Raw genomic sequence first — 26,240 nt, forward strand, 5'->3', positions numbered from 1 at the left:
TCGAAATCAGCGTGATTTTGCGGTTCATAAAAGTATAATCATGCCTAGTTTCTGAAAATGTTCGAAATGTTCGAAAATCTGGAATTCACATTTTCTGCTATAACTTTGTCAGTTTTGACCAAACCTGAAATTGTTTAATTTTTTGAAATCAGCGTGATTTTGCGGTTCATAAAAGTATTATCATGCCTAGTTTCTGAAAATTTTCGAAATTTTGAAAAAATTTGGGTCTTACCACGAAAACATAAAAACTTATGTAACTCGGTGAGTTTTGGACTGTGCGCGAAAATAAAAATATTTTCAGAATCAGCAAAATAAGACGGTTCCAATAGTTATACTCTTGATGTATTTTGAAAAATTTTGGAATTTTCTTAAAATTAGGATTTTAGGCGATTTCAACCGATTTTAACCGATTTCAACCAAATTTTCAGCGGGAAAACTCAAATGGCAACCACTCTCCCCATCGGATTCTCTCCAGAACAACCCCGACCACCGTGACCGATTCGGGCGGCTCCAAACCGAGGCGATGGCTATAAACGCCATCAAATTCTTTGGTCGACAATTCAGAAATATGAGTCAACAATTGGAAGAGCTGAATTTGAAGAAGGAATTGCTGAAATGTGGTGTCGCATTCACGGCACAAGACACGCCATTCGAAGGGATTCCAGTTGTCAGTGGATGGTGGGGGTGTGGAGCGTACGGTGGCAATAAACCATTGAAATGTGGGTCTTAGAATATTTTTAGATAAGAAAACTGAAGATTTCCAATATTTTGAGCCTAGAAACCTCGATTTAAGCTGGAAATTAACAAAGTTACAGAATTTCGAAAATTTTCGAAAATTTGAAAGTACATTTTCTGCTATAAGTTGGTCAGATTTGGTCCAAACCTGAAAATTTTTGTATTTTCGAAATCAGCGTGATTTTTCGGTTCAGTGAAGTATAATCATTCCTAGTTTCCGAAAATTTCGAAAAATTTTTAAAAAAAATTCGGGTCTCACCACGAAAACACAAAAATTGATGTAACTCAGTGAGTTTTGGCGCGTGCGCAAAAATAAATATATTTTCAGAATCAGCGAAATAAGACGGTTCTAGTGATATACAAAAAAATTTCGAAAATCTGAAATTGACATTTACAGTCCTCATCCAACTAATCGCCTCTTCCATCGCCAACCGTCCCCTCTATTTGTGTACATTCGGAGAGTCCCAAATGGGAAATAAGTGCAAACAGATGATGAGAAGACTCGAAATCGATCAGGTTACTGTAGGTGAGTGTCTAGATGTCAAAAAATTGAAAAAAAAATGCAATTTTTGCAACAAAAAAATTGAAAAAATATCATTTTCCAATGTAGAAATATAGAATATTAGCGATTTTTAGCAATTTTTGTGCATAAATAATGCCTCTCTATGCCTTTTTTGTTGCAAAAATTGGTATTTTTGTCTCAAAAACACAATTTTTAGCTGAAAATTCTTAAATCTCATTTTTCTGAAAATTTTAGGAGATCTCTACGACCTATTGCTGAAAGTGCCAAAACTGGAATTATACGAGGAAATGCATGTGTTCGATTCAATTGAGGAAATGCTGTGTAGGCGGAGTCAATAAAATGAAAATGAACTGTTTTTTTTTCACTTATAAATAAATATGTTGAACCTTTATGTTCTGAAAAATAGCAGAAAACGTCTAGAATCGGTTCAGATCGGTTGCGATCAGAATACCTAGAATTTCACTCTGAAAATTTGACATTTTGAGCTTAAAATAGCAAAAATCAGGTTAAAATCGGTTTGAGATCGATTGAGATCGCAAAACTTGAGGTTCAAATAAAAAATCGCTAAAATCTTAGTGTTTTAAGCCTAAATAACCATTAAATCATTATAATAACCGGAAAAAAATAATTGAATTTCAAAAAATTTTATGAAATTCGGTTAAGCTCCGCCCACTTTTCAAAATACAACTTTTTTTGTAATTACCGTAGCAACAGCAACATTATAACCGAAAATTTTCTTTTTTGAAAACTTTGAAACGGAAAATAATTTTTATTCAAAAAAAAACATAAAAATGAAATAAAAGAGCACTCGTAAAAACACAAATATGGATGGAGATTCTCGAAATGAAATGAATGAGATCAAAATAGGGGATACTGTAGACCCAAGGATTACGGTAGCAACTTTCCACTGACACACGGGGTACGGTAGAGTGAGGGCATCGAGAGGTGACGTTGCGCTTTGGAGGAACTGGATTTGGAGCTCTGGAATATATGGGGATTGGGGTTACTGTAGATGTGAGGGGGGTTACTGTAGTTAGGTTACGGTTTACACTACAGGTTACTGTAGGATACTGTAGTTATTATAAGGGTTACTGTATCCATTTAAGGTTACTGTAGTTAAGGCACCTGGGGTTACGGTAGTTACTTTGATTACGGGTAGGATTACGTTATTCATTGAAGGATAATGTAGTTAAGGTTTTTGGGTTACTGTAGGTTACTGTAGGTTACTGTAGGTTACTGTAGGTTACTGTAGGTTACTATAGTTATTATTCGGGTTACTGTAATTACAATATGTATATTACCTGTTGCATTCATTTATTGATTTATTTCAAATTGTAGAAGAGCTAAAAATTGGGCGTTTTTTTTTGGTTATGAAACAACCGTTTTAAAACCAGGACGTTTTGAAACTAGAACTGGTTTCAAAACGTCCCAGTCCCAATACCTACCATTCACTTCCAGATCTATTGGGATTCAACGTGAAGAAGTACTAAAAAATGGAAAACGTTTTTTTCGGGATTTGGGAAGCTTTGAAACTGAGGGACGTTTCAAAACCGGTTTCTAAACGTCCCAATCATCAATGCGGGACATTTTGAAGCCGAGACGTTTCAAAACCAGTTCTAAAGCGTTTTATAATGGTTTCAGAACGTCCCAACCGTCAGTTTGGAGACAATTTAAAATCAAGACATTTTGAAACCGGTTCTGAAACGTCCCACTCTTCTATGCGAGACATTGTAAAAAAGACGTTTTAAAACCGGTTCTAAAATGTCCTAGAATGGTTTCAAACCGTCCTAATTATCAGTTTGGAGAAATTATAGAACCGCAACGTTCCAATACCGGTTCTAAAACGTCCCAATCATCTTTCCGGATCAATTTAAAACCGAGACGTTTTGAAACTAGTTCTAAAGAGTCTTATAATGGTTTCAAATCGTCCCTATCATCTATGCGAGACATTTTAAAACTGAGACGTTTTGAAACTTACCGTAATCGCATAACTTTCCGTCCGAGACGCCGGCGACGCGAAATGCGAATTCCACATTGATCTGAGATCACGGAATTGCCGCGTAAACACGAAATATAACTGAAAATTATTGATTTTTTGGCGGGAAATTCAAATTTTTTGTTATTTCCCGCTTTACCAATGGATTCGCAAACGAATAGACATTGAATAGTAGATTGATGATATCTTTGAGCAACACGAACAACTCGGAATTGTTATATTTCTCTTGATCTACAAATCGATACGCCAAACCGCCCGTATGACACAGAAAGAACATTGTGACTATTGAGATTAGCAGGGTGACGGAACGACGTTCCTGCAAATTTTGGAAATGTGGGCGGAGTCTAAAGTGGGCGGAGCGTTACCTGTGCATATCTGGATTTGTGATCGAAAGAGACCCTCCGATTGGAGATATTCGTGAGGATCCGAAAATTGAGAACAGAGAGAAGAAGGAGAGGGACGAGGTAGACGAGCAGTGGGTAGAGGAGATTGTCGAGCTGAAAATGGGGACGTTTTGGAACTGAGACGGTTTAGAACCGGTTTTGAAATGTCCCAGTTTTAGAAAGTCCCGTTTTGAAACTTTAACACCGCAAAAATCGCCTCAAAATCTGTGGAAAACGTTTCGAAACCGACAAATATGGTTTTGAAACGTCCCAGTCAATTCAGTGACCCGTTTTGAAACTGTCACGTTTTAAAACCACATCATAGCGCATTTTGGGGGGAATACCGGTTACGAAGCTTTTTTTTTCAAATCGTGACGTTTTGAAACCGACTAAAACAGTTTCAAAACGTCCAATTCGTGATTTTTCGAAATCAGTTATGGAATGATCCGTTTTGAAACTGTGAGACACTCTAAAACTGGAAGACTTTTAACCATGAAATGAAGAAGCGTCCAAAAATCTGTGGGAACTGTTTCAAAACGTCCCAGCTGCAAAACGAATAGTTTTAAAGTGTCCTGAAGGTTACACCAATTCAAAACAGTTTCAAACTGTCCCAGTCGCAAAACAGTCAGTTTTAAAGTTACCTACAGTAACTCCTCCCAAAAAACTAACGTTTCAAAACGTCCCAGTTTCAAAAAAGCAAGTTCTGAAGTGACTTTAAGAATATATACCGATTTAGAACAGTTTTGAAACGTATCAATTTCAAAATAGCGAGTTCTAAAGTGTCCTGAACTAATTCAAGGATTTATACCAATTCAAAACCGTTTCAAAACGTCCCAGTTTCCAAAAACGACCCACCACTCGATGATAATTCTCATTTCTGGCCAAATCCGATGGTTCATGAGCCAAAATATACTGATAATCCGATGAGTTCGTCGGGTCATGTGACCAAAACCATCGAAACTCCGCCCACTTGCATCCGTTGAACAGAAGAGACATGGCTGAGATGAAAAGAAGAGGTTTGAACGCTTTGGATGGGGAGGAGATGCTGGAGAGAGGTCGCAGGATTGCCTGTAATAAAGAGAACGGTTTAAAATCGGTTGGGATCCGCTAAGATCGCGGCAAATCGGGGAAAAAAACAAAAATTTTAGAATTTTGCTCTAAAAATTCGACATTTTGAGCTTAAAACGGCAGCAAACTACATTAAATTCAGCAAAAATTGGGTTACAATCGGTTAAGATCGTCTGAGATTCAGTAATTCTGCCTTAAAGGATATCAGCGTGAAAAATGTGCTCACCTACTTGAATTTAGTGATATTTTTGAGGTTTTTTTGCAGCAAAGCGATCAGTTATTATTTTCTAAGCTAAATTTAACTCAAACTTTAATTCCGCCTTCCGCTTTTAGCCTTCCCCTTTCCGGTCATAATTCCGGGCGGTACTGACTGCATAGAAACGTAATTTTAAGCAAAAAATCAACTTGAAATTGTTTTTGTTGGAATTTGACAATAAGACATGTTTGGGACAAACATTCAAAAATCTTTTTCTGATTTCAAAACGTGACGGAATAGTATTAGACACTCAAAACAAATTTTGTACTCACTAGGGAAGGATCCCGAGTCGAGATGGAGTTACAGGTCTAGATATATATCACTAGAACGGAAATTTTGCGCTGATTTCAAATCTGCATTCCAATTTTGCAAAACGATTCTGTGAAAAAAGTTATTTGCGCTTTCGTAGCTTCTCAGTGCAAAAATGAGCATTTTCAAGACTCCTAAAAATAACTTTTTTCTCATTTTTTTCAAATTTTTTTGTTCTGTACGTGTATTTCCAATCATGTAGTTTGTATTGTTTGTGTTGGAACTTTAGAAAATTTTCAAACAAATTTTGTGTAGTTGCGTCATTTTTGAAAATTTAAGAAACTCCACAAAAATTTTTCTGAAAATAAATTCTGCAATCAAACTATGCCAAAATCATCTTTACATCCGAAATCATACGTACAGCACAAAAAAAATTGAAAAAAATTAGAAAAACGTTATGTTTGGGAGTCTTGAAAATGCTAATTTTTGCACTGAGAAGCCACAAAAACGCAATCAACTTTTTTCAGATAATCGTATTGCAAAATTGGAATACAGATTTGAAATCAGCACAAAATTTCCGTTCTAGTGATATATATCTAGACCTGTAACTCCATCTCGACTCGGGATCCTTCCCTAGTAAGAAAGTTAGTGAAGCAGTACAGTATTATGGGATTTTAACCCTTCAAAGTAAAAGAATATGCATGATAACTATTTCAGAAGACTACATAACCTGGTTGAAAGTAGATCAGGAAGATAGGACTCGTCGAGATCTACATTTTCGTATATTTTTCATCTCATAATGTTGAGTTTTAAGAAAGCTCAGATTTAAAAAAATGTATGGCTGGAAATCCTTCATCTTGATATTTTTTCTGATTTTCAGAGTTCGGATTCCTTAAATGTGTTCTGTAACACAATTTCAGACCTGTCGCTCCTATTGTTGGAATATTGAAACAGCAAAAAAATCCGGTGGAATAGAACCGTCCGGATGGTTGGTTCCAATTCATACCAGTTCTATTTCCCTACTTACCCGATGCCTCTGTATCGAAATGAAGCAAATCGTCCAAATACTTGCACAATTAAATGCCAATAGTAGGGGTGACAGTAGTCCAGTGGATAAGTACGCGAGTTGGCCTAGAAATTCTCTAATTTTCAATTTCTCCATTAGTTACAGTATACCCAAAGTAGAGTATGGTGTCGATTGTGAGAAGTCATGGAGTGCCGGGAGGAACAAGACTAGAAATGAGAAGAATAGTTGAAAACAGTCGCAGAACGATAGGAATATTAGGGCCTGCAATTAAATTTTAAAAAAAAATTTTGTACGTTGTCTCGGTAGAGCGCGGTTTCACACTTACCGGAACCAACGGGTGTCCCCGTGTGGAGAAAAAGACGATGAGACATCCGATATTAAGGATTAGACCTGAAAATTGGAAATTTTCAGACAATCCTTGAAATGTTAGCGCTTACCGACACCACAAACGAGGGGTAGCAGCCATAGATTGAGTATACAGCCGAAGAAACGCGTTCCGAACTCCTCCGACACACACATATCTGGAATAGAAATGTTGGGAATGTCAGAAAAAGGAAAGATTCAAGGGAAAAGATTTGAGATTTACAAAATAAAAAAATTTAAAAAAAATTGCCGTTTCGACCTGAAATAACATCTGGAACCAGGATTTTTTGTAGTTAGTAAACCGAAGACGTTATTAAATTATGAAATTACATTTTGAAACAGTAATTTGTCAAAAAAAATTTGTGATTTGTGGGTAACAAGCATACTTGCGAACCGGGCCGGCTTGTAACTCGATTCAAACTCAATGTTATGAGCTCAAAAATATACCAAAATGTAGATCTCGACGAATTCTATGTCCGTGACCGAATACGGGCTGGATGGCTGTTCGTTCATATGTCGCGGGCCGGGAAAAAGTGCCAAAACACGCGAATGTGGGCAAAAAAGTCATCCCAGCCCGGCCCGCGGCACATGAACGAATAGTCATCCGGCCCGTAGTAAGTCGGAGACATAGAACTCGCTGAGATCTACATTTTGGTATATTTTTGAGCTCATAACATTGAGTTTGAAGCAAGTTATGTGCCGGCCCGGTTTGCAAGTATGGTAACAAGTGACACACACATGATGGTTCTGAAACGACCCCCGGTTTTGAAGTGTCTACTTGTGATAAATGATTGTGTAATAGTATAATTAAGGGCATGTTTTTTTTGTCAAAAGTTTGAAACAGCAATTTTTACATATGGAGCAGAGCCGCGGTTCAGCCAAATGGTCAGAATTTTATGGACGATTTTTTTAAAAACAGATTATTTTTAGGTTGCAAAACGTCTCCGTTGAAAATCTTAAGAATGAATCACAGAATGTATTTAAAAACTCTATATTTTCAGACGCAATTATGACCTAGTTTCAAAAAATTTTGTTCAAAAATGAAGTTGTGGTGACAACTCCGTCGTTTTTGAGATTTGGTCCAAGTGGAGTTTTCTGTCAAAACGTTTCTCCTCATAACTCGGTTAGATTTGGTCGGATCAGCGAGATTTTTATACCATAAGAAAGCCCGCATTTTTCTCTATCGAAATGACATAGTTTCAAAAAATTTTGCGTAAAAATGAAGTTGTGGGGACGATTCCGTCAAATGTTTCAGCGAAATCAGGTGTTGGAGATTTCGAAGCGATGTGGTTATAAAACGTCCGGTTTCAAGGTGTCTTGACACTCTGAACTTAAATGCAATTATTGTAATTAATGTATCAAGAAAAATTATGGGGGAAATCATCTGAATAATAATTCAGATAGTTAGTTTTAGTTATGTTTATTAAGAAACAGAACATTTTTTGTATTGACGTTTTATAACCGGGAGAAGATTAAACCGGGGGGGGGGGGGGACACTTCGAAACCAAAACATGGGGTGCCTTTTGTTTAGAGCAACTTTCATGAAACGCGTCAACAGCACGCCAGAGACAAATGAGATTTGGACGATTTTTTTACTGTCTGGGGTGTTTTTGACGCGTTTTTCCAACCAGAATCATAAAAACTAACATGACAAAATCTTAAAATGTGGAAGACGGAGTTCCACTCTTTCACGTACTCGTTCCACGTACTCGAGGTTTCAAGTAACTTTTTAAAACCGGGACGATTCGCAACCAAAGTTTCATAATTTGAAACCATGAAACTGGTTTCAAAACGTCTCTATATCAGTGTTAAAATTAAAATTAATTGAAAATAAAAACACAAAATCCTAAATCCTTGGCTAAGCAGGTGGGTGGGAGAGGGGTGTCCACATATTTTTTCCAAAAAAAAACGGCTGTTTGTTGTGATGACACCCCCACGGCAGCCAGCTAAGCAAGAGGGAGTATTTATTCAAATTGGACTCGAAAAAAAATGGAAAAAAAGAGAAAAAGGGATAGGAGAGAGCAGCACTTTAATTTTCGATATTTATCTTTCTTTTTTTTCATATTCTTGGAAATTTTTAAGTCAGAGGGGAAAAGGGAACAAATTGGGTTGGGACGTTTTGGAACCAGGACGCTTTGAAACTCAGATTGTGAAACTGGTTTCCAAACGTCACAGAGTATTGTTGATCCGGTTTCAAAGCGACTTTTTCTAAATAATCATTTTGGTGTTTTAAAACAGCAAAAAACTTGAAAACTGGGACAATTCGCAACCGGGAATTTTCGAAACTCTGGTTCTTAAACGTCGGGGTTCGCAATGTCCTTAAAATTATTATATTATGACGTTTTATAACTGAGAAAACGTATTTGGAAGATGTTCTGGTTATGAAACGTCCTACCTACAGAAATTTTCCGTTTCTTACTTATCATAACTAAAATGAATTGTCTGAAATGTTATTAAGTCATCTTTGTTCATAATACTAAAACATTAATTACCGTAATTACATTAATCGGGTTCAGAGTGTCAGGACACTTTGAAACCGGACGTTTTATAACTAAATTTGCTCCGAAATCTGAAAATGTTCCTTATTGACAGAAACCGATACTAATTAGAAAAAACTACAATTTCAAACTTAAAGTGCTTGTCATGAAACAGAGTTTTTTTTGAATAAAACGATCCGAAACCAAATTCAATTCAAATGAGATAAAGAATCGCCAAAAACAAAAACTAAAATAATTAGTAAAAAATTTGAAACCGTAGAAATAGCTAGACAGACTTATTTTAATCAGTCATTTTGCAACTGGGACGTTTTAAGACTATGGTGTCACAATTTTAGAACCAAAAATTGAAAAAAAAACACAGCAAAAAATTGAAATTAGTGCATTTTTTAACATGTAAGGGGTTTGAATTAAATGGTTGTAATATGTCATAATTGGTTTCAAAACGTCCTAAATGTGTTTTCGAGAACTTTGTCTATTCTAGTCATTGGTTTACCACAGTTTCAAAGAATTTTCTCAAATTTCAGAATCTGCCATCCTTTAATTAATTTGATTCAAAAAAATCAAGACTCAGTTCGTTAAATATAATTTGAATAGGCGACATTCCGGGGAATATTCTGTCTACGCGAAGTAAAAATCCACATAAAAAAGAATAGCGTGAGAAAATGGGCCGTTTGGAACTGGAACACACACAGACAATTCATATTTTTTATTTTTTTGGGGTATCTGGTAGGGTGGGGGACATAAAATAGGAATGAGATGAAAAACGAAAGTCACTTAATAATAATTTCAAGTTGAGAAGACAAAAAATATTACAAGTAGAAATTTATTAGCTCAACACAGTTGTTACAACTGCGCTCCACCGAAATGCCCACACAATTTTCTTCGGCTTCGGTAGAGCCCGGTTGGAAGAAGGGTGCCGTGTTAATCAGCGAAATTGAGAGACTCTGAGAAAATAGACATTTTTTTAGAGCATTTCGGTGGAGCGCATTTGTAAGAACAGTGACAAGCTAATAAATTATAGAGTGAGATAAAGAACTTGGTAAAAATCTTAGATAATTATTGAAACAATTAAATTTGTTATATTAAAAATATACTGTTTCAAGATTTGTAAAATAAAAACTTGATGAATAAATATTTTGGTGAATTTCAAAATTTTTAAATGAAAACATTTTTAACAAGAAAAAATGGGCGGAGCTTAACCATTTCATTCATTAATAATAGTCGAAAGTGATTAGAAATGTCATATTTTTGAAACACTACGTTACAAAAAAATCCATCAGGAATAGTGGGCGGAGCCTCTTATCCCTTGAATTTCAACTTTTTGCTCAATAACAGTATTGCTCATTTCTGAAAAAGTGACAATTTCAGATGGAAAAATGGGCGGAGTCTCTCGGAGAGATCAAAATTTTCGATTTGTTTCAAATCTTCACTCACATCCGATTCGATGATCTTATCATCTTAAATACTATGACTATAAAATGTGGTTAATGTGGTGTAGAAAAAAACTAGAAATAGATAGAAAAAATATGAAAATGTGTTTGAGAAGGTGTGACTAACTGAGGAGAGGGAGCAACACAAATCCGATTAGGTATCACTTTGGAAAAAGAGAGAGAGAGAGAGAGAGAGAGAGAGAGAGAGAGAGAGAGAGAGAGAGAGAGAAATCAAATTGTTTGAAGTCATCATTGAACTTCCGGATGAACATTCAAAGAGAGAATTGATGAAAGATTGAAATTCACTTAAAAACACGTTAGTTTATGCAAAAAAATGGTTAAAACGCGTCAAAAAGGCGCCAGTTGGAGATTTTGAGAATTCTAGGGTATGGGCCATCTAATAGGCTTAAAACACGCAAAATTTCATATCAAAAAATGTTTAGAAAACGCGTCAAAAGTACCCCAATTATTAGGAACCTAGGATTTTAGGAACAGAGAATAGGCATAAAACACGCGTAATTTTAGGCAGAAAACATTATTTTGAAAACGCGGTCAAAGGCACGCCAGAGAGATGTTTGATCAAAGATATTGTTTTTTTATGTGGTCGAAACATTATTTCATGAATACTGTTTCAGAAAATTAGAAAAATTTAAAAACATTATTTGTTATTCAATGAACATCGCTTCTCTTATTTTTGGGTAAGTTAGGAACAAACTACAAACTATAGAATTCCACATTAGTATCAGGGTTATGAAAATAGCCAAAATATCAATATTAATCTTAACTGCTTCAAAAAATAAAAAGTTATGAAACAGTTTTGGGAGAGGCTGGCGCACCTTTGGCGCGTTTTGGGATCCAAACCTGTTCCAAAATTTGGTATGATTAGAAATTTGATTCGTGTGTTTTTAAATTAAAACGGAGCAATCAAGATATCAACAAAATATATTGTTTCTTTGAAAAATAAATATTTGAAACAGTGAAAGAATTGTTAGTGTAGACATTTTGAAATTGAATACGAAATCGTAATCAAGCATTTTGAAACGATGAAAAATGTGCAACTGACCAGTATGATCATTACCAGATAAAAAAACGTCATAGTTTCAAAACGGCATGGCCGACAAATGTCGCAGTTACACCAAATGTCATATTTCACGTTAAATTTTGAAAAGTTAGTTTTTTAAGTCCGAAAGTTTTAGAACATGGAAACCCATTTTAGTTGCAAACCGACATGGTTTCGAAACGTCACAATTCCGACACCAAAGTCCACATACATCCAGATACCAATAAAACAACAAATGATGCAGAGCCAAAAGAGAAAAATGCACGCTAATTGAGTTCTTGAAGGCCTGGAGAGGGTGGTCGCATATATATATATGTCTATCTTCTTTCACTTTTTCTCTTCATTACCTTTTTAGTATTGAGATATGGAAAAATGGAGGTTTGTCACGCAATTTAGTCATATTTTTTGATATTTACTGGGTGGAAAATGCGTTTTTTTAAAAGACGACATGAAAATGTGGTGGCTTAGTGGTCAGATGGGTGGAAATGCGGGTGGGACGTTTTGAAACTAGTCGGGAGGTTTTTCAAATATATAATATATGATCAATTGCTTTAGGACCCTTGACAGTACTTGTGACGTTTTAAAGCTGGAGTAATTGATTAGGAACCAGAATATATGATATACAGAACAAAACAAATCAAATTTAGAATAGTTGTAACTAATTGGGCAACTTTTCCTATAATAAACAAATTGATAAAGTTACAGTTTCAGCTTATTATTTTAATATTGCAAGGGGAAAATAGTTGTATTCCAAGCATTACAATGAATTCAGATTCAGACAGATTTATTGTCCTTCAACTTGTCAATTTTGAAATATTCAACGAGACACAAGAATGAGATTGCTATTTGGGCAGACTATAAATAAAACTTATAAGCCTACACGGAGTAACTCCCTCCAAACTCAATTTTATAAGCTAAAAACAATATACCAAACTGTAGATCTCAACGAGTTCTATTTTGTGGCCGTTAATGAGCTGCGGGAAGGGAAAGAGAGCTAAAAACGCGAAAATGGAGGGAAAATTCATTTGTCGCGGCACATTATCCCAAACTACAGTGACCAAGTTACACTGACAAACAGGATTGAGCGGAGTAACTTCGTCACTGTATTTCAACATGACTACTCTATTATAATCGCCTCCTGCCTTTAATGAACCGCTTCGTCACCATCGACGTCCACTACCAAGCAGTGTTGTTGGGAATTCCGACTTCCGACTTCCGACTTCCGGGTTTTTTTTCACTTCCAACTTCCGACTTCCGACTTCCGGATAAGAAATTTCACTTCCGACTTCCTACTTCCGGATAAGGATTTTTACTTCCGACTTCTGTCATTACATAACGGTGTAATTTCCGAAAAGTAAATTTCGCAGAAATACAAGGAAAAATGGTATAAAAGGACAGAAAATAGGCTTTTCTTCAGCCAAAAACTAATTTTCCACTGATTTTCGCAAATTTTATGAACTTTTTCTAGCAGTTTTTGAATCTTTGCGAAAAAATCTAATTCCGACTTCCGACTTCCGACTTCCGGATAAGAAAATTTTCACTTCCCAACATCTCTGCTACCAAGATCTACATTTTGGTATATTTTTCAGTTTATAATATTCATTTTGAAGAGAATTACGCGCCAAGGAGGAATTGAGAGGCAGTTTTAAAAAAAATCGAGATGAAACTTCTTTTTTCTCTCTGTTTCGAGTCACCAGGACGTTTTGAAACCATGTTATTCTGAAACGTGTCATTTCTAGACTGAGTCATTTTGAAACTTGCGTCAACGGAACAGTTCGAAACTTCAATGTTGTGAAAATATTCTGAAACGGGGAAGTTTCGAAACCATTTCAAATCGTCTCGGTTTCAAAACGATCAAACTGATGGGAAAACAGAGAATTTGTGCGTTTCAAAAAACTAAATCCCTCGGTGGGGTTTCCTTTATTATGTTTTTTGTGAGAATTTTCAAATTATCATTCCAAAAATATTTATAGGGAAGAAATTACGTCAATTTGATATATAAGCTAAATTAGGAAAAGGGAATGACGAGGACATTTCTATGGAAGCTATTTTAGGATTTAGAGTCGAAAAACGCGTCAAAAACACCCCAGACAGTCAAAAAACCAAATAAAGGTGTTAGAACTATTGAATAATTAAAACCTTTAAAAATTCAAGGCTGGGGTGACTATGGCGCGTATTCCGAGTATCTTTCAAGAAACGCGTCAACCTGATAGGCTAGTTTTGTTGATTTTTAATTTTTTTAAACTGTCTGGGGTATTTTTTACGCGTTTTTCAAATCAGAATCATAAAGACTAAAATGAAAAATCTTAAAAATTGCGGATTTTTAGCTTTAAAAATCTAATATTTAATAAGCCAAATGGCTCCTAGTCATATATTTAATAGCCAATATTAAATATTGAAAAAAGAAAGTTGTTAGGCTAAGCAGGGAGCTAGAAAATCTGAAAATCTTAAAAAATCCTCAGATTTTGGGATTTCAAAGGGATTTTTTGATTTTTTGGAGGAATGATTTCATAAATATGAAGATAATTTTTTGGTTTTGAGACAAGGAAGCATAGGGACGCTCTGGAACTGGGACGTTTTGAAACCGGGACGTTGGGAAACCGAGAATAGCTGCTCAAGTTGAAAAATTGTTTAAAAACGCGTCAACGGCACCCCAGATTTTGACAACTGTAGCGTCGAACTAAGATGTTTGAGAACTAAGACGTTTTAAAACGGGAATTAAATAAAACTGGCACCTACAGTAGCTGAGAAAGTTCTAAACCAAGAAATTATTTTGTTTTCAAAATATCCCGTTTTAAAACCGAGACGCTTCAGAACCGAGATGTCAGGGATTGAATATTTGGACACCTGGAAGGTCTCCGACGTTTTGAAACTGTTAAAATTAGTTTTGAAATGACCCATCGGTGGTCCCATTCATTTTCTATTGATTTTCTTTCAAATACCCCCAAAAAAAAAACAAGAAGAAAACCAAAATTTTCTGGAAAAATGAGGATGAAGAAGCACCTCACCATTGAATTTCGGAACTTTTGACACAAAATGAAGCCATTTTTCTCAATTTTCTCAATTTTCTTATGTTATTGTATGGGTTCGCCGAGAATGTTACGAAATTTAGAGAACTGATGATATAAAAGTGCGATTTCTGGATTTTGACATGCTATGGAGAATGGGAAAGTGAGGATTGAGAACTAGGGCGCTTTAAAACTGAAAAAATTGCTTAAAATACGCGCCAACGGCACCCCAGTATCTGAAAAATCACACAGAAATGTTTTAGTGAACGCGCCAACGGCACCCCAGAAGTTGCAAAACGTCCCAGTTGCCAAATCTAACAGAAATATTTACAAAGTACGATATGTACTGTTTGAAATCGCTAGAAATGGAAAAATTGCTTGAAATCCGCTATAAAAAACAAAAAACCTCGAAATATGCTGAAATCTATCAAAATTATGTTCAGTTTTCACTTTAAATGACTCAAATTGCTCAAAATCGGCTGGCAATAGTCGAAATATAACTTAAAACAGTCTGAAATTTGTCAAAACCGGCTAAAATGACATAAAATGCAGAAAAGTATGTGGAATTGGCTTAAATAGCTTGAAATCACAACACAATACTCTCAGAAACTAGTAATGCAAAAAGCGCCTACGGCACGCCAGACCCTGGAGATTTGAAGCTGTTGAAACTATAAAAATGAGAGAGACATGGAAGTTGCAAAAGTTACGTCATAAAATAGAAGAGGCTTGTCAGTTGCAGTGGGTGTCCTGATTGGATGAGTAGTGAAATAATGTAGACATTGAAATGGAAGAAATGAAATTGTGCGATTAGAGGGAGGACATCTGTCTCCAAAAGCTGACGATACCAAAAGTGGTCTATCTCGGGCCAAATTTGTCTTAGAAAAATTTTGAAAACGGATTCAGAATCCTCACAATTTAAGCTTTCTAGACATATCAAATTTTGACACCCTGGAGTCCAGATGACTCACACATTTTCGAACCGGGAGACCTGGAAAGGTGTTTCGATTTTGATATGATTTGAAAGCTGAAAACGCGAGGAATCTGAATACCACAACGCTATTTCAGAAAAATATAAGAATTAATTAATTTACAGCGCTTTTCAGCCAGGGTTCTTCTTATTTTACTAGAGGGGAAAACGATTAAAAAAAATATCAATTCGAATGAAGAATTGCAAAAGTAAAAGATTTTTCTAGGAGATTGAAATTGTGAAACAGAAAAAAACAACTTTTTATTATATATATATATTCTAAATTCAAGTTTTTTTCACTGTTTCACAATTTTTCTTCCAAACTTTCGGTAAATGAGAAATTGCTTTCACTTATAGATTTAGAGAACGTATATACCATCACCATAGTTGCGCGGAAGTGATTTTTTCTAAAACGGAAGTAGGAAGCCGGAAGTCGGAAATGGAAAAAATGCCCGGAAGTCGGAAGTTGGAAGTCGGAAGTCGGAAGTAGATTTTTTTGCAAATATTCACAAACTCCTAGAAAAAGTTCATAAAATTCGCGAAAATGGGTGGAAAATTAGTTTTTGGCTGAAGAAAAGCTCATTTTCTGTCCTTTTATTTAGACCATTTTTCCTTGTATTTCTGCAAAACATACTTTTCGGAAATTCTTCAATTATGGAATGACGGAAGTCGGAAATAAAGATCCGAAAACGGAAGTCGGAAGTCGGAAGTAAAATTTTCAAAACGGAAGTCGGAAGCCGGAAGTCGGAAGTGAAATACAGCCCGGAAGTCGGAAGTCGGAATTCCGCGCAACTCTGACCATAACACTAAAAAAGCGCGTCACAGACACGCCAGACGCGTTTGGATCATTTTTGGGTTGGAAATTGGTTTGCAATAAAAAATAGTGATGACCAGGGAGGAAAAAAATGAAGTTATGCATAAAATTATTGGGTGGTTTCCTAATTCCTGAAAAACAAAAGAACATTTTTGAATTTCAACAAAACAACTAAATAAAAAAAACAGCGTTTTTCGAACCGGTTTTGAGAAAAATAATCGAAAAATGTTTTGTTTTAAATTTTTAACGTACACCAGAGTTGCGCGGAAGTGATTTTTTCTAAAACGGAAGTAAAATTTTGAAAACGGAAATCGGAAGTCGGAAGTCGGAAGTAAAATTTTTAAAACGGAAGTCGGAAGTCGGAAGTCGGAATTAAAATTTTCAAAACGGAAGTCGGAAGTCGGAATTCCGCGCAACTCTGACGTACACACTTTTCAGTTGATTCTTTGAATTTTTATTCAAGCAGAAAGCATATTGAAAAGCTATTTTCTAAATCTCCCCGCTCTTATGTGGTGTCAAAAAGCATGGCAAAGAAATAAGAGAAGATATATATATTCAAGAATGACAGGCAGAGCTGAAAATATAGAAAAAATATATATAAGAGAAGGAGGAGGAAATGATGATTGGGGGGGCAGCGGGCAGAAAAAAACAAGGTTCGGTGACAAGTACTGAGAGGTTTCGAAATGGGGCGGCGGTTTTGAAACCGGAAAATAGGTCCCCTGGTTTTATAATGTCCTTGGTGTGAAAATGACGTTGAGGTAGTAACCCTGTAAGCACTAAAAATTTCACTGTTTCAAAAATCTAAATTAAATTTTTTTTTAATTTTTGAAAAAGTTATTAATAGAATGCAAAATGACATGTCAAGTTCACAAAACACTTTTTGGGTTCCCCATAACACTTTGATGGGATTTCCCCATTCTTTTTGATCCCCAGACTAACTTTTTCTAGAAATGGGCATATGTCCCCCGCCCACTAAAGACCACTGAGACATTGGAATAGTGAAAACACGGGGTCTCGGGATGAGTACTGAAAATAAACGCGCTCCTCTAAAATCAGCTAAAATTTTAGCGCGAAATTCAAAATAAATTCTTTATTTTAAAATTTTAACTATTAATTTAATAGAATTAATCTTGATAATATGCGAGACAGTCGAAAAACTGGTCAAAAATGCGGGAAAACGTACATAAATCGGCTCAAAAAGTTGTCGATTAAGCTGCGTATCGAAATGCCACGCTTAACGTCGAATTGAAAAAATTAAAATTTGAATTTGCCGCCAATGCCTAGTGGAGCGCATACGATTTCACTACTCACCCCTAGACTCTGTGTGAAAATATCGAATGGCTACAGGACTGTCTAAGACATGTTGTAGAAATTTCATGTAAAAATTTTGAATCAGTAATTTTTTATACATTTATAGAAGGAATTTCCAATACTTGAGGAAATTCTAAGAAACTTTTCTTATTGACGCATACGCTAAAAATCGCTCACAATCCCTAACAAGGGAAGTCTTTGGAGACGCCACTTTCAAACGACCTATAAATTTGGTTGCAGGTATTTTCGACCACGGGGAGTCCATTTCTGCAGCCAAAACCTGCTAAATGTCTATTAGAGCCGACTTATGAGCTTTCAAACTTAAGCATTTTCACATGGAATTTCAAATCGGCCGCATATACGACACCGCGCGGTTCCATCTGTGTTCCCCAGGAGTTTACCTGTACTCATACGTTGTAAAAATGAGAATATCTTGCGTATACTACTTGTCGATTCGGAATTCCATGTGAACAGGCTTAAGTTCGAGAGCTCATAACTCGGCTCGCAGACATATTTAGCAGGTTTTGGCTGCAGAAATGGATTCCCCGTGGTCGAAAATACCTATGACCAAGTTTATAGGTCGTTTGAAAGTGGCGTCTCCAAAGACTTTCCTTGTTAAAGGTTTTAATACATCCCTGACCCGTTATAAAACCGAAAAATGAGCTTAGAACCTTTGAAAATCCATATATACACTGTTAAATCGCAATTTTTGAAAAATTTGAAAAAATTACCCTCGATCTCGAAATTTCAAATTCCCAAAAAATTCTCAACAAAAATTATAATTTCGTGCCAAAAACTAGTGAAAAAATGGAATAAAAGGGCGGAGAGAAAGGGGGGATAATACGATTTGCGAGTGCACACGAGAGAATTCTTTGTTCTTTTTCTCATCTTACATTTTTTCGGGACATTTTTTGAATATTATAATGGAAACCACAAAAAACAAATAAGGGACGGGAGAAGAGGGGACGGAAAAGGGATTTCTAATTTTTGGCGTTGTAAAAAACAAATTTATTTAAAAAAAAATGGCAAAAACGCGTTAAAAGCGCCCCCTGCGGTCTCAATTACCTTACTAAAGCATTCTTTCAAAAAAAAACGCCGCGTCAACGGCACGCCAGTTCGAGTCACAAAACTAAACAGTGCTTAAAATCTTAAAATTATAAAAACATTTTAAATTTTTTAGACGCGCCAGCAACACGCCAGCATGACGGCGTCAAAGGTACGCCAGATCTACATAGACTGATAGAAAAGGAAGAAGCGGAGAAGGCGCACCAGCCGTTTTTTTCACACTTTCAAAATTTGTTGATGTCTCCCGTTTAGGTTATTTGGAATAGCTTGACCAAAAAAAGCGCTACAGGCGCGCCAGAAAATCAGTCAGTGGGAATATTATCTTATTTAGTGACATGAGATAACTATGATAAATTTAGAGAACATTTTGAAACAGAAAAAAATATAATTTTTGAACTTGAAATTAACTAATTACCTCACTAAAGCATTATTTTTAAAAAAGCGCGTCAACGGCACGCCAGACAACTGTGGAGAATTGAAAAGTGGTAAAAAATTACCTTCAAAAGAATTAATTGCCTTCCGTTAATTAAAAAATGTTTAATCAAAATGAGTCTGATACTCTGATAAAGTTCATATCCTGCCATATAAAACCGGGCCGGGCCGGGCCGACTGAAAAATTTTGGCCCGGTCGGCCCGGTCGGCCCGGCCCCTGTTGAAATTTGAAATTTTTTGAAAAAACCTTGAATTATTTTGATTTTTTTTTGCAAAAAAAGTGGATTTTTCGACTGTGTTTTAGAATATCGGTAAAAGCCTTAGCGTACGAGAAATTTTGAGAATTTTGACTTTTTTAAAATGAAAATTATGCAGAAATTTGTGAAAAAATGGTGCACATTTTTTGAATCCGGGCCGACCGGACCGGGATTTCCCAACCCTGTGTCTGGAGACCATTGATTATATGTATGTATGTATGTAGAAGGAATTTGGAATATATATGTCGGATTTTTAGTTCAAAATAATGAAAAATAGAAATGATGGAATTTAAAGGAGAAGCCATTTTTGTTATTTTCATCATCATTGAAATATGTCGTTCTGATTTAATGAATCAGAGATAACTATGAGAACAAAATATTCAATGTTATGTTGGAATTTTAATCTTTTAAGCTCCGCCTCTAAAATAGGAAAAAGTTATATATATTTTCGCTGCGGTCTCATAAATACATTGGGACTAGGTCTATAAATTTCGAAAATTAAAAAAAAAACTGTTCCAGAATTATTTTAAAGTTTATAAACAAAAGTGGCAATTTTTCGTTTTTCGCTTTTGAGAAATTTTTCAAGGAAGCCATTTTCTCGGTTTCAAAACGTCCTAGTTCTCAATTCTAGAAGTTTACTGTTTCAAAGAAAATGCAAAAATTTGTTAACAAATTAATTGGTATTGCTGGAACAGAAAATTGAGCAACTATTGAAAATTTTTAAAACTGTTTCAGAATTAACTAGGGAAGGCCTCGGGGTGACCGTGGAATTATGGGTCGTGATCTATATCATTTGAAAGCTGAGAAAATGCTGATTCCAAATATATATTCAGTTTTTGCCCTCGAGGCCTGATATTCGAGAAAAACTAGTTCAAAGTTTGAAAAAAATGACAAATTATTGCTGTTTTAACACGCGAAAATCGCAAAAAATTTCAAAAATTTTTCGCGTGTCAGAAAGGCAATAATTTGTCATTTTTCCAAACGTTGACCTTGTTTTTCTTGAATACTAGGCCTCGAGGGCAAATAGTGAACATATATTTGGAATCAGCGTTTTCTCAGCTTTCCAATGATATAGGTCACGTTCCATAACTCCACGGTCACCTCGAGGCCTTCCCTAGTAAGTTATGGCTCTAACAAGGGAAGTCTTTGGAGACGCCACTTTCAAACGACCTATAAATTTGGTTATAAGTATTTTCGACTACGCAGATTCCATTTCTGCAGTCAAAACCTGCTAAATGTGTCTGCGAGCTGAGTTATGAGCTCTTAAGCTTTTTCCCATGAAATTCCAAATCAACAAGTAGTATACGCAAAATATTCTCATTTTTCCAACGTACAAACCAGAGTTGAGCGGAATGCGGTTTTTGAAATGGCGGTAGGCGGAAGGCGGAAGGCGGAAATAGGACAATTTTTGGCGGAAAGCGGAAGGTGGAAAGCGGAATGGAAAAAAATGCCAAAAGGCGGAAGGCGGAATACAATGTCGCTTTCAAAAACACGATTTTGGCCTTATTTTGTAGTAAAAAAGCACTAAATAGTTTAAAATTGCGTTAAATTTCGTTTTTTTCGGTAAACACTGATAGCTTTGCTGCAAAAAACCTCAAAAATATCAATAAATTCGAATTGGTGATCACATTTTTCAAGCTGAGGAAAAAATCTTTAAACAGCGGAAGGCGGAAAGCGGAAGGCGGAAAGCGGAAGGCGGAAAGAGAAAAGTGGCGGAAAGCGGAAAGCGGAAGGCGGAATTCCGCTCAACTCTGGTACAAACACAGGTAAATCGATGCGGAACAGAAGCTGTGGCGTATATACGACCGATTTGGAATTCCATGAATAAAAAAACTTAACCATATGAATAGTTTGAGAGCTCATAACTCGGCTCGCAGACACATTTAGCAGGTTTTGACTGCAGAAATGAACTCCTCGTGGTCGAAAAGACCTATAACCAAATTAATAGGTCGTTTGAAAGTGGCGTCTCCAAGGACTACCCTTGTAAAACAAAGTGGCAGCTTCACATTTTTCAAATAATTGAAATTTAGAAAAAATAGAAAATTGTAACTGTTTCAACAGAAGCACAAATAGTTTAGTGGGATAAGGTGAATTTGATAAGCAAACGAAGCAAAATGAGTTTTTAAATTTAAATTTTCGAATGTTATCATTTAGACATTAGGGAACATACCACTATTAAAAAAAATTTCATTCGAATCCCTGAAATCATCTAAAAATGTCTAGAAGTCGGCTTAAATTCCCTCAAATTCGTTGAAACCTCCTTAATCGACTAAAAATGACGGAACCAATAAAATGCAGCAGTGAAATTTGACTTAAAACTACAATTTTGGGTTTAAATAAGCTGGAATACCACGTAGAACCAAGAATACGGTCAAATGCAGTTCATGGAAACCGAAAATATTTTGTAATGGTGTTGTGAAAAATAAATAAATATTCAAAAAGAAATTTTGATTTCAGCTTTTTCAGAATGGTAACAATACCAGATTGCTATCTTTCAATACAAAAACAGATTCTGAAAGTCGCATGTTTTCTTATACATTTACAGAAAATACTGTTTCAGTGACTCGAGGAATTGAGACAAGTAAATGAATTTATGTTAAACGGCTGAGATATAATTTATAGCTGTGTCGTATTGAAACTGACAATGGAAGGTCATAGAGTCGGCCTATATTATTGGAAAGCTGAAAAAACGCTGATTCCAAATATATATTTAGTTTTTCGATGATTTTTCGATTCCTGATATATGAGAAAAAACAAAGGCAAAGTTTGGAAAATTAGAGAATTATAACCCAACAGGTATTATTATCTTAAAGGTGGACTAAACTCAACTCTGATATTTTCATAGAATAATGTATGAGTACCGGTGAGTTCATTTTCATACCGAAAAAATTTTAAAAATCGGTCTGGAACCCGCTAAGAGCGATGGAAGGTGAGTTTGGGCATTTCGGTGGCCTAGAAATTCGACTTCGGTCATGTTTATTTTTTCAAATTTTATCGCTATTTTCGGTCATTTTTGTTGTTTTCTTTCAATAATTTTGAAAGTGAACGGCAACAAATGATAGAATTATTGCAAAAATGTTAGAAAAAACGAAGAAAACTCAAAAAAACAACATTTTCGAAAAAGTTCTAGAATGTTCCATGGTCACAGAAAAGCCCAAACTGTTTTGCAGCTCGTTCTCCGAGGGGAATGAACCGAATTGAAAATTCTTGAAATATGAAGATGAACTCACGGAAATGAACAAATGAACATACGACTGAACACGAATTGCTGAGCCATACCGCCAATTTTCACCGGCCACCGAAATGCCCAAACTCACCGGCGATCGCTCTCAGCGGGTTCAAGACCGATTTTTAAAATTTTTTCGGTATGAAAATGAATTCACAGGTACTCATTTATTGTTTTACGAAAATATCAGAGTTGACCTTAGTCCCCCTTTAAAAAACGTCAGAACTGCAAGAAATGTCATTTTTCAGAACTTTGACCTCGTTTTTCTTGACTACCAGCTTTCGAGGACAAAAACTGAATATATATTTGAAATCAGCATTTTTTCAGCTTTAAAATGATATATAACACATCTCATATCGTCAAAATGACTTCATGACCATCTCTAGTTAATAATTTTTTCATGAAAATAGAAAAGAAGCATTGACGATAGAAAATAGATTAAATATTCCAAAAAGTTGTGGAACAGGAATTTTTTTTTTGAAATGTCATGTTTTTTCTTTTCAAGTGATCATCAATTACCAGTTCTTCAACAATTATTTGAAAAATGGAGAAAACATTGGCGGGGTTATGGTATTTTTTTCGAAAATTAATATCATCCGTATAAATGACTAAGTAAACCAAAGGATAGGTCTAAAATTATGGAGAATTGTTGAAACAGTTAACTTTTCTAGGAAAAATAATGTTGGGGGGCGGAGCTTAACAAAAAAGATACATTTAACTCAAAATGTTATTTTTACTGTTTCAAAAATATTTTAAAGTGAATTCGAAAAATTTTATGGTATTGAAATTCATATTCGCTCTTCATGTATAATTGTGACGTTTTGCGACTAGACCGTTCTGAGATTACCCAGTTAAAAAAAAGTCCCAATTTAAAATATAAAAACTAAAATAAAAAAGAAACCAAGATGTATGATGAGTTAGTAGAAGACGAGAACTCAACTGAGATTCTCTGAAAAAAAGAAAAAAGTAATAATAATAGTTTGTTTATAGGGGGGAAGATCCACCACCACCACGACACCCCTGAGGAAACGAAAATGGAAATAGTGTGTGGAGGAGAGAGACGGAGAGAGACGGAGAAGGAAATGAGAAGAAAAGGAACTGACATGGGGGGAAATTAGAATAGAGAATGAATGAATTGTTGGGGGAGGAATCTGAAGCATTTTTTTGGCTGAAAATTATCTTAAAATTGCATAAAATCGGAGAAGAAAGGCCTAAATTGGTGAGAATTGACTGAATATAACGAAACTATCAAAATTTCTGCTCAAAAATATAATTTACTGGGAAAAAACCCGCCAGACCACTTCAAACATCTCAAACACTGGAAAAATTCGGTCTTAATTATCTTGAAGAATTGTTCTTTTGAAGAGCGCGCCCTAGGCACGCCAGCTTGAGTCAGATGTCCTCAAAAACTGTCTCACAGTTTCATGGGTAATTATCAGAGTTGTACGGAATGCCATTTTTCAGTTTCCGGAATCCGGAACCGGAATGACAAAAAAGCCGGAATTCCGGAATTTCGGAATTCGGATTGATTCGATAAATTTGCAAGTCCAAGTCATTTTTTCAAGTGTTTTCAATGATATATAAAGTTTTAAACTTATTCTGAGGATCAAAACCGGAAAAGAATTACTATAGCTGCCTTTTAAACTCAAAACTATTTCCAAATTTCAACTTCTGAATTCCGGAAAAAGGAGACTCAAAAAACCGGAATCCGGAACCGGAATCATATTTTAAAAATCCGGAATCCGGAACCGGAACCGGAATGTCAAAAAAACCCGGGATTCCGGACAACTCTGGTAATTATCTCAAAACAATTCATATAGTTTTTATCTAGAACGAAGTTTATGAAACAAGTAATATTGTTGAAAAGCAGCTACAAAAGTTGATAAAGGTTTCGAAACAGAAAATATATTTTCGTAATGTCTGAGAAATAAATGTTCAGGGTGTCAAGGAAACATTAGAATTACAAAGTTTTTAGAAATGAGTATGGGGAAAATTGTGTTAAGTATCTACTATTCATACCTACCAGATTGTTTCTGAGAAGAAAAAGGGCATTAGTACCCCTTTTCCTTTCCTAATTAAAACTCAGGGGGGATTAGAAGGAAGCGTCCTTTCCTTTTTATTGCTGGTTCAATGGTCTAACATAATATAACAACATATTTTGAAACAGTTTTCAACAAAATTAATAAAATAAAATAAAATGATAAATTCCTCTTACTTAATGGCACACTTCTTACAACCGCGCTCTATCGAAACCGAAGGAAATTGTGGTGCGAAATTGAGAGACATTTTTCAAGGACATTTCGGTGGAGCGCAGCTGTAAGAACTGTGCCGATTTTGAAAGTGTTGAAACAAGAAGCTAAAAAACAAGAAAAAGACTAAAAATGCAAGATCTAAAACCAGGTACGTTAGTTAGGGAATATAATAAGAGACACCCATAATCCCCTTTTTCTTATTTCTCTGAATACATGTTTTGTGATTTGAAGAACAATAGAAGAAGGAGGAGGAAGCGAATTGCAGGATTATAATCAAAAATTGGGTATTCGTAACATCAATCAGATCTTTTGAGAGATTTCTAGACCTGAAATTAGGTTAAGGACACTTCAAAACTATGTTGGACGTTTCGCAAGTTTAATTTTGAAAATTAGAATGTTTTTTTTTAGATAGAACTTACTCATTGTAATCGAAATCAAACATGGAACCTATTATAAAATAATTTGTGAAAATTTTGAAACGGAAATTATTTTTTGGTGTAGCTCCGCCTACTTTTTCGTAGCGTTTCAAAAATTTGACATTTCTAATCACTTTCCACTATTATTAATGAATGAAATATTTAAGCTCCGCCCACTTTTTCTTGTTAAAACTTTTTCATGTAAAAAATCAAAATTCACCAAAATATTGTTTGTATTTTACAAATCTTGAAACAGTATATTTTTAATATTAAAAAAAAAACATTATTTTTTCTGGAAAATTTAACTGTTTCAATAATTATCTAAGATTTTTATCAAGTTCTTTATTTCACTCTATAATTTATTAGCTCGGCACAGTGCTTACAACTGCGCTCCACTGAAATGCCCTTGTCTCTTTTTCTCTGAATCTCTCAATTTCGCACACAATTTTGTTCGGTTTCGGTAGAGCGCAGTTGTAAGAAGTGTGTCGTGCTGATAATCGTAATTAAATACTGCAGGAGGATGGGATAGTTGCGAAAAAACGTCCCTGGTTGCAAGACAGTACTAGTTCTATTTTATTTTTTACGGTTTCAAAAATTAATGTTCTTTTTTAGGCAATCAATTGGTTTAATAATAAGAAAATCCATAGTCCGATCATTAGAAATTATATTTATTTACTGTCTCACAGTATTCACATAAATTCCTTTGTTTATGTTGAACTATTCTGTTTAAAACATTTGTGGACGGTCTGAATCTCAGAAAAAAGACTTAAAATTTCAAAAAATTCAAAAAAAAAGAAGATCTTTTAGAGGGAGGTCATCTAGATCAGAATTTACAACTTTTGGTTCAGATTCTTTTTTCTTTCCGGGATTTTCAAAATTACGGGAAGACCTGAAATCCATAGTT

The 26,240-nt window shown here is 35.3% G+C and overlaps 1 protein-coding gene across 1 annotated transcript; it reads right to left on the reverse strand.

Moving 5' to 3' along the window:
• Positions 1-2,146: 2,146 nt before the first annotated feature.
• GCK72_016043 (uncharacterized protein) lies at positions 2,147-6,756 on the reverse strand (the record flags this gene model as incomplete). Its single annotated transcript, XM_053731285.1, has 9 exons — positions 2,147-2,239; positions 3,237-3,335; positions 3,394-3,570; positions 3,620-3,751; positions 4,493-4,705; positions 6,238-6,341; positions 6,387-6,498; positions 6,563-6,627; positions 6,675-6,756. 9 exons carry the CDS (start codon positions 6,754-6,756, stop codon positions 2,147-2,149), a joined length of 1,077 nt encoding a protein of 358 aa, XP_053586057.1.
• Positions 6,757-26,240: the final 19,484 nt, after the last annotated feature.

Source organism: Caenorhabditis remanei, chromosome IV, assembly GCF_010183535.1.
Source record: "Caenorhabditis remanei strain PX506 chromosome IV, whole genome shotgun sequence".
NCBI classification, from domain to species: Eukaryota; Metazoa; Nematoda; class Chromadorea; order Rhabditida; family Rhabditidae; genus Caenorhabditis; species Caenorhabditis remanei.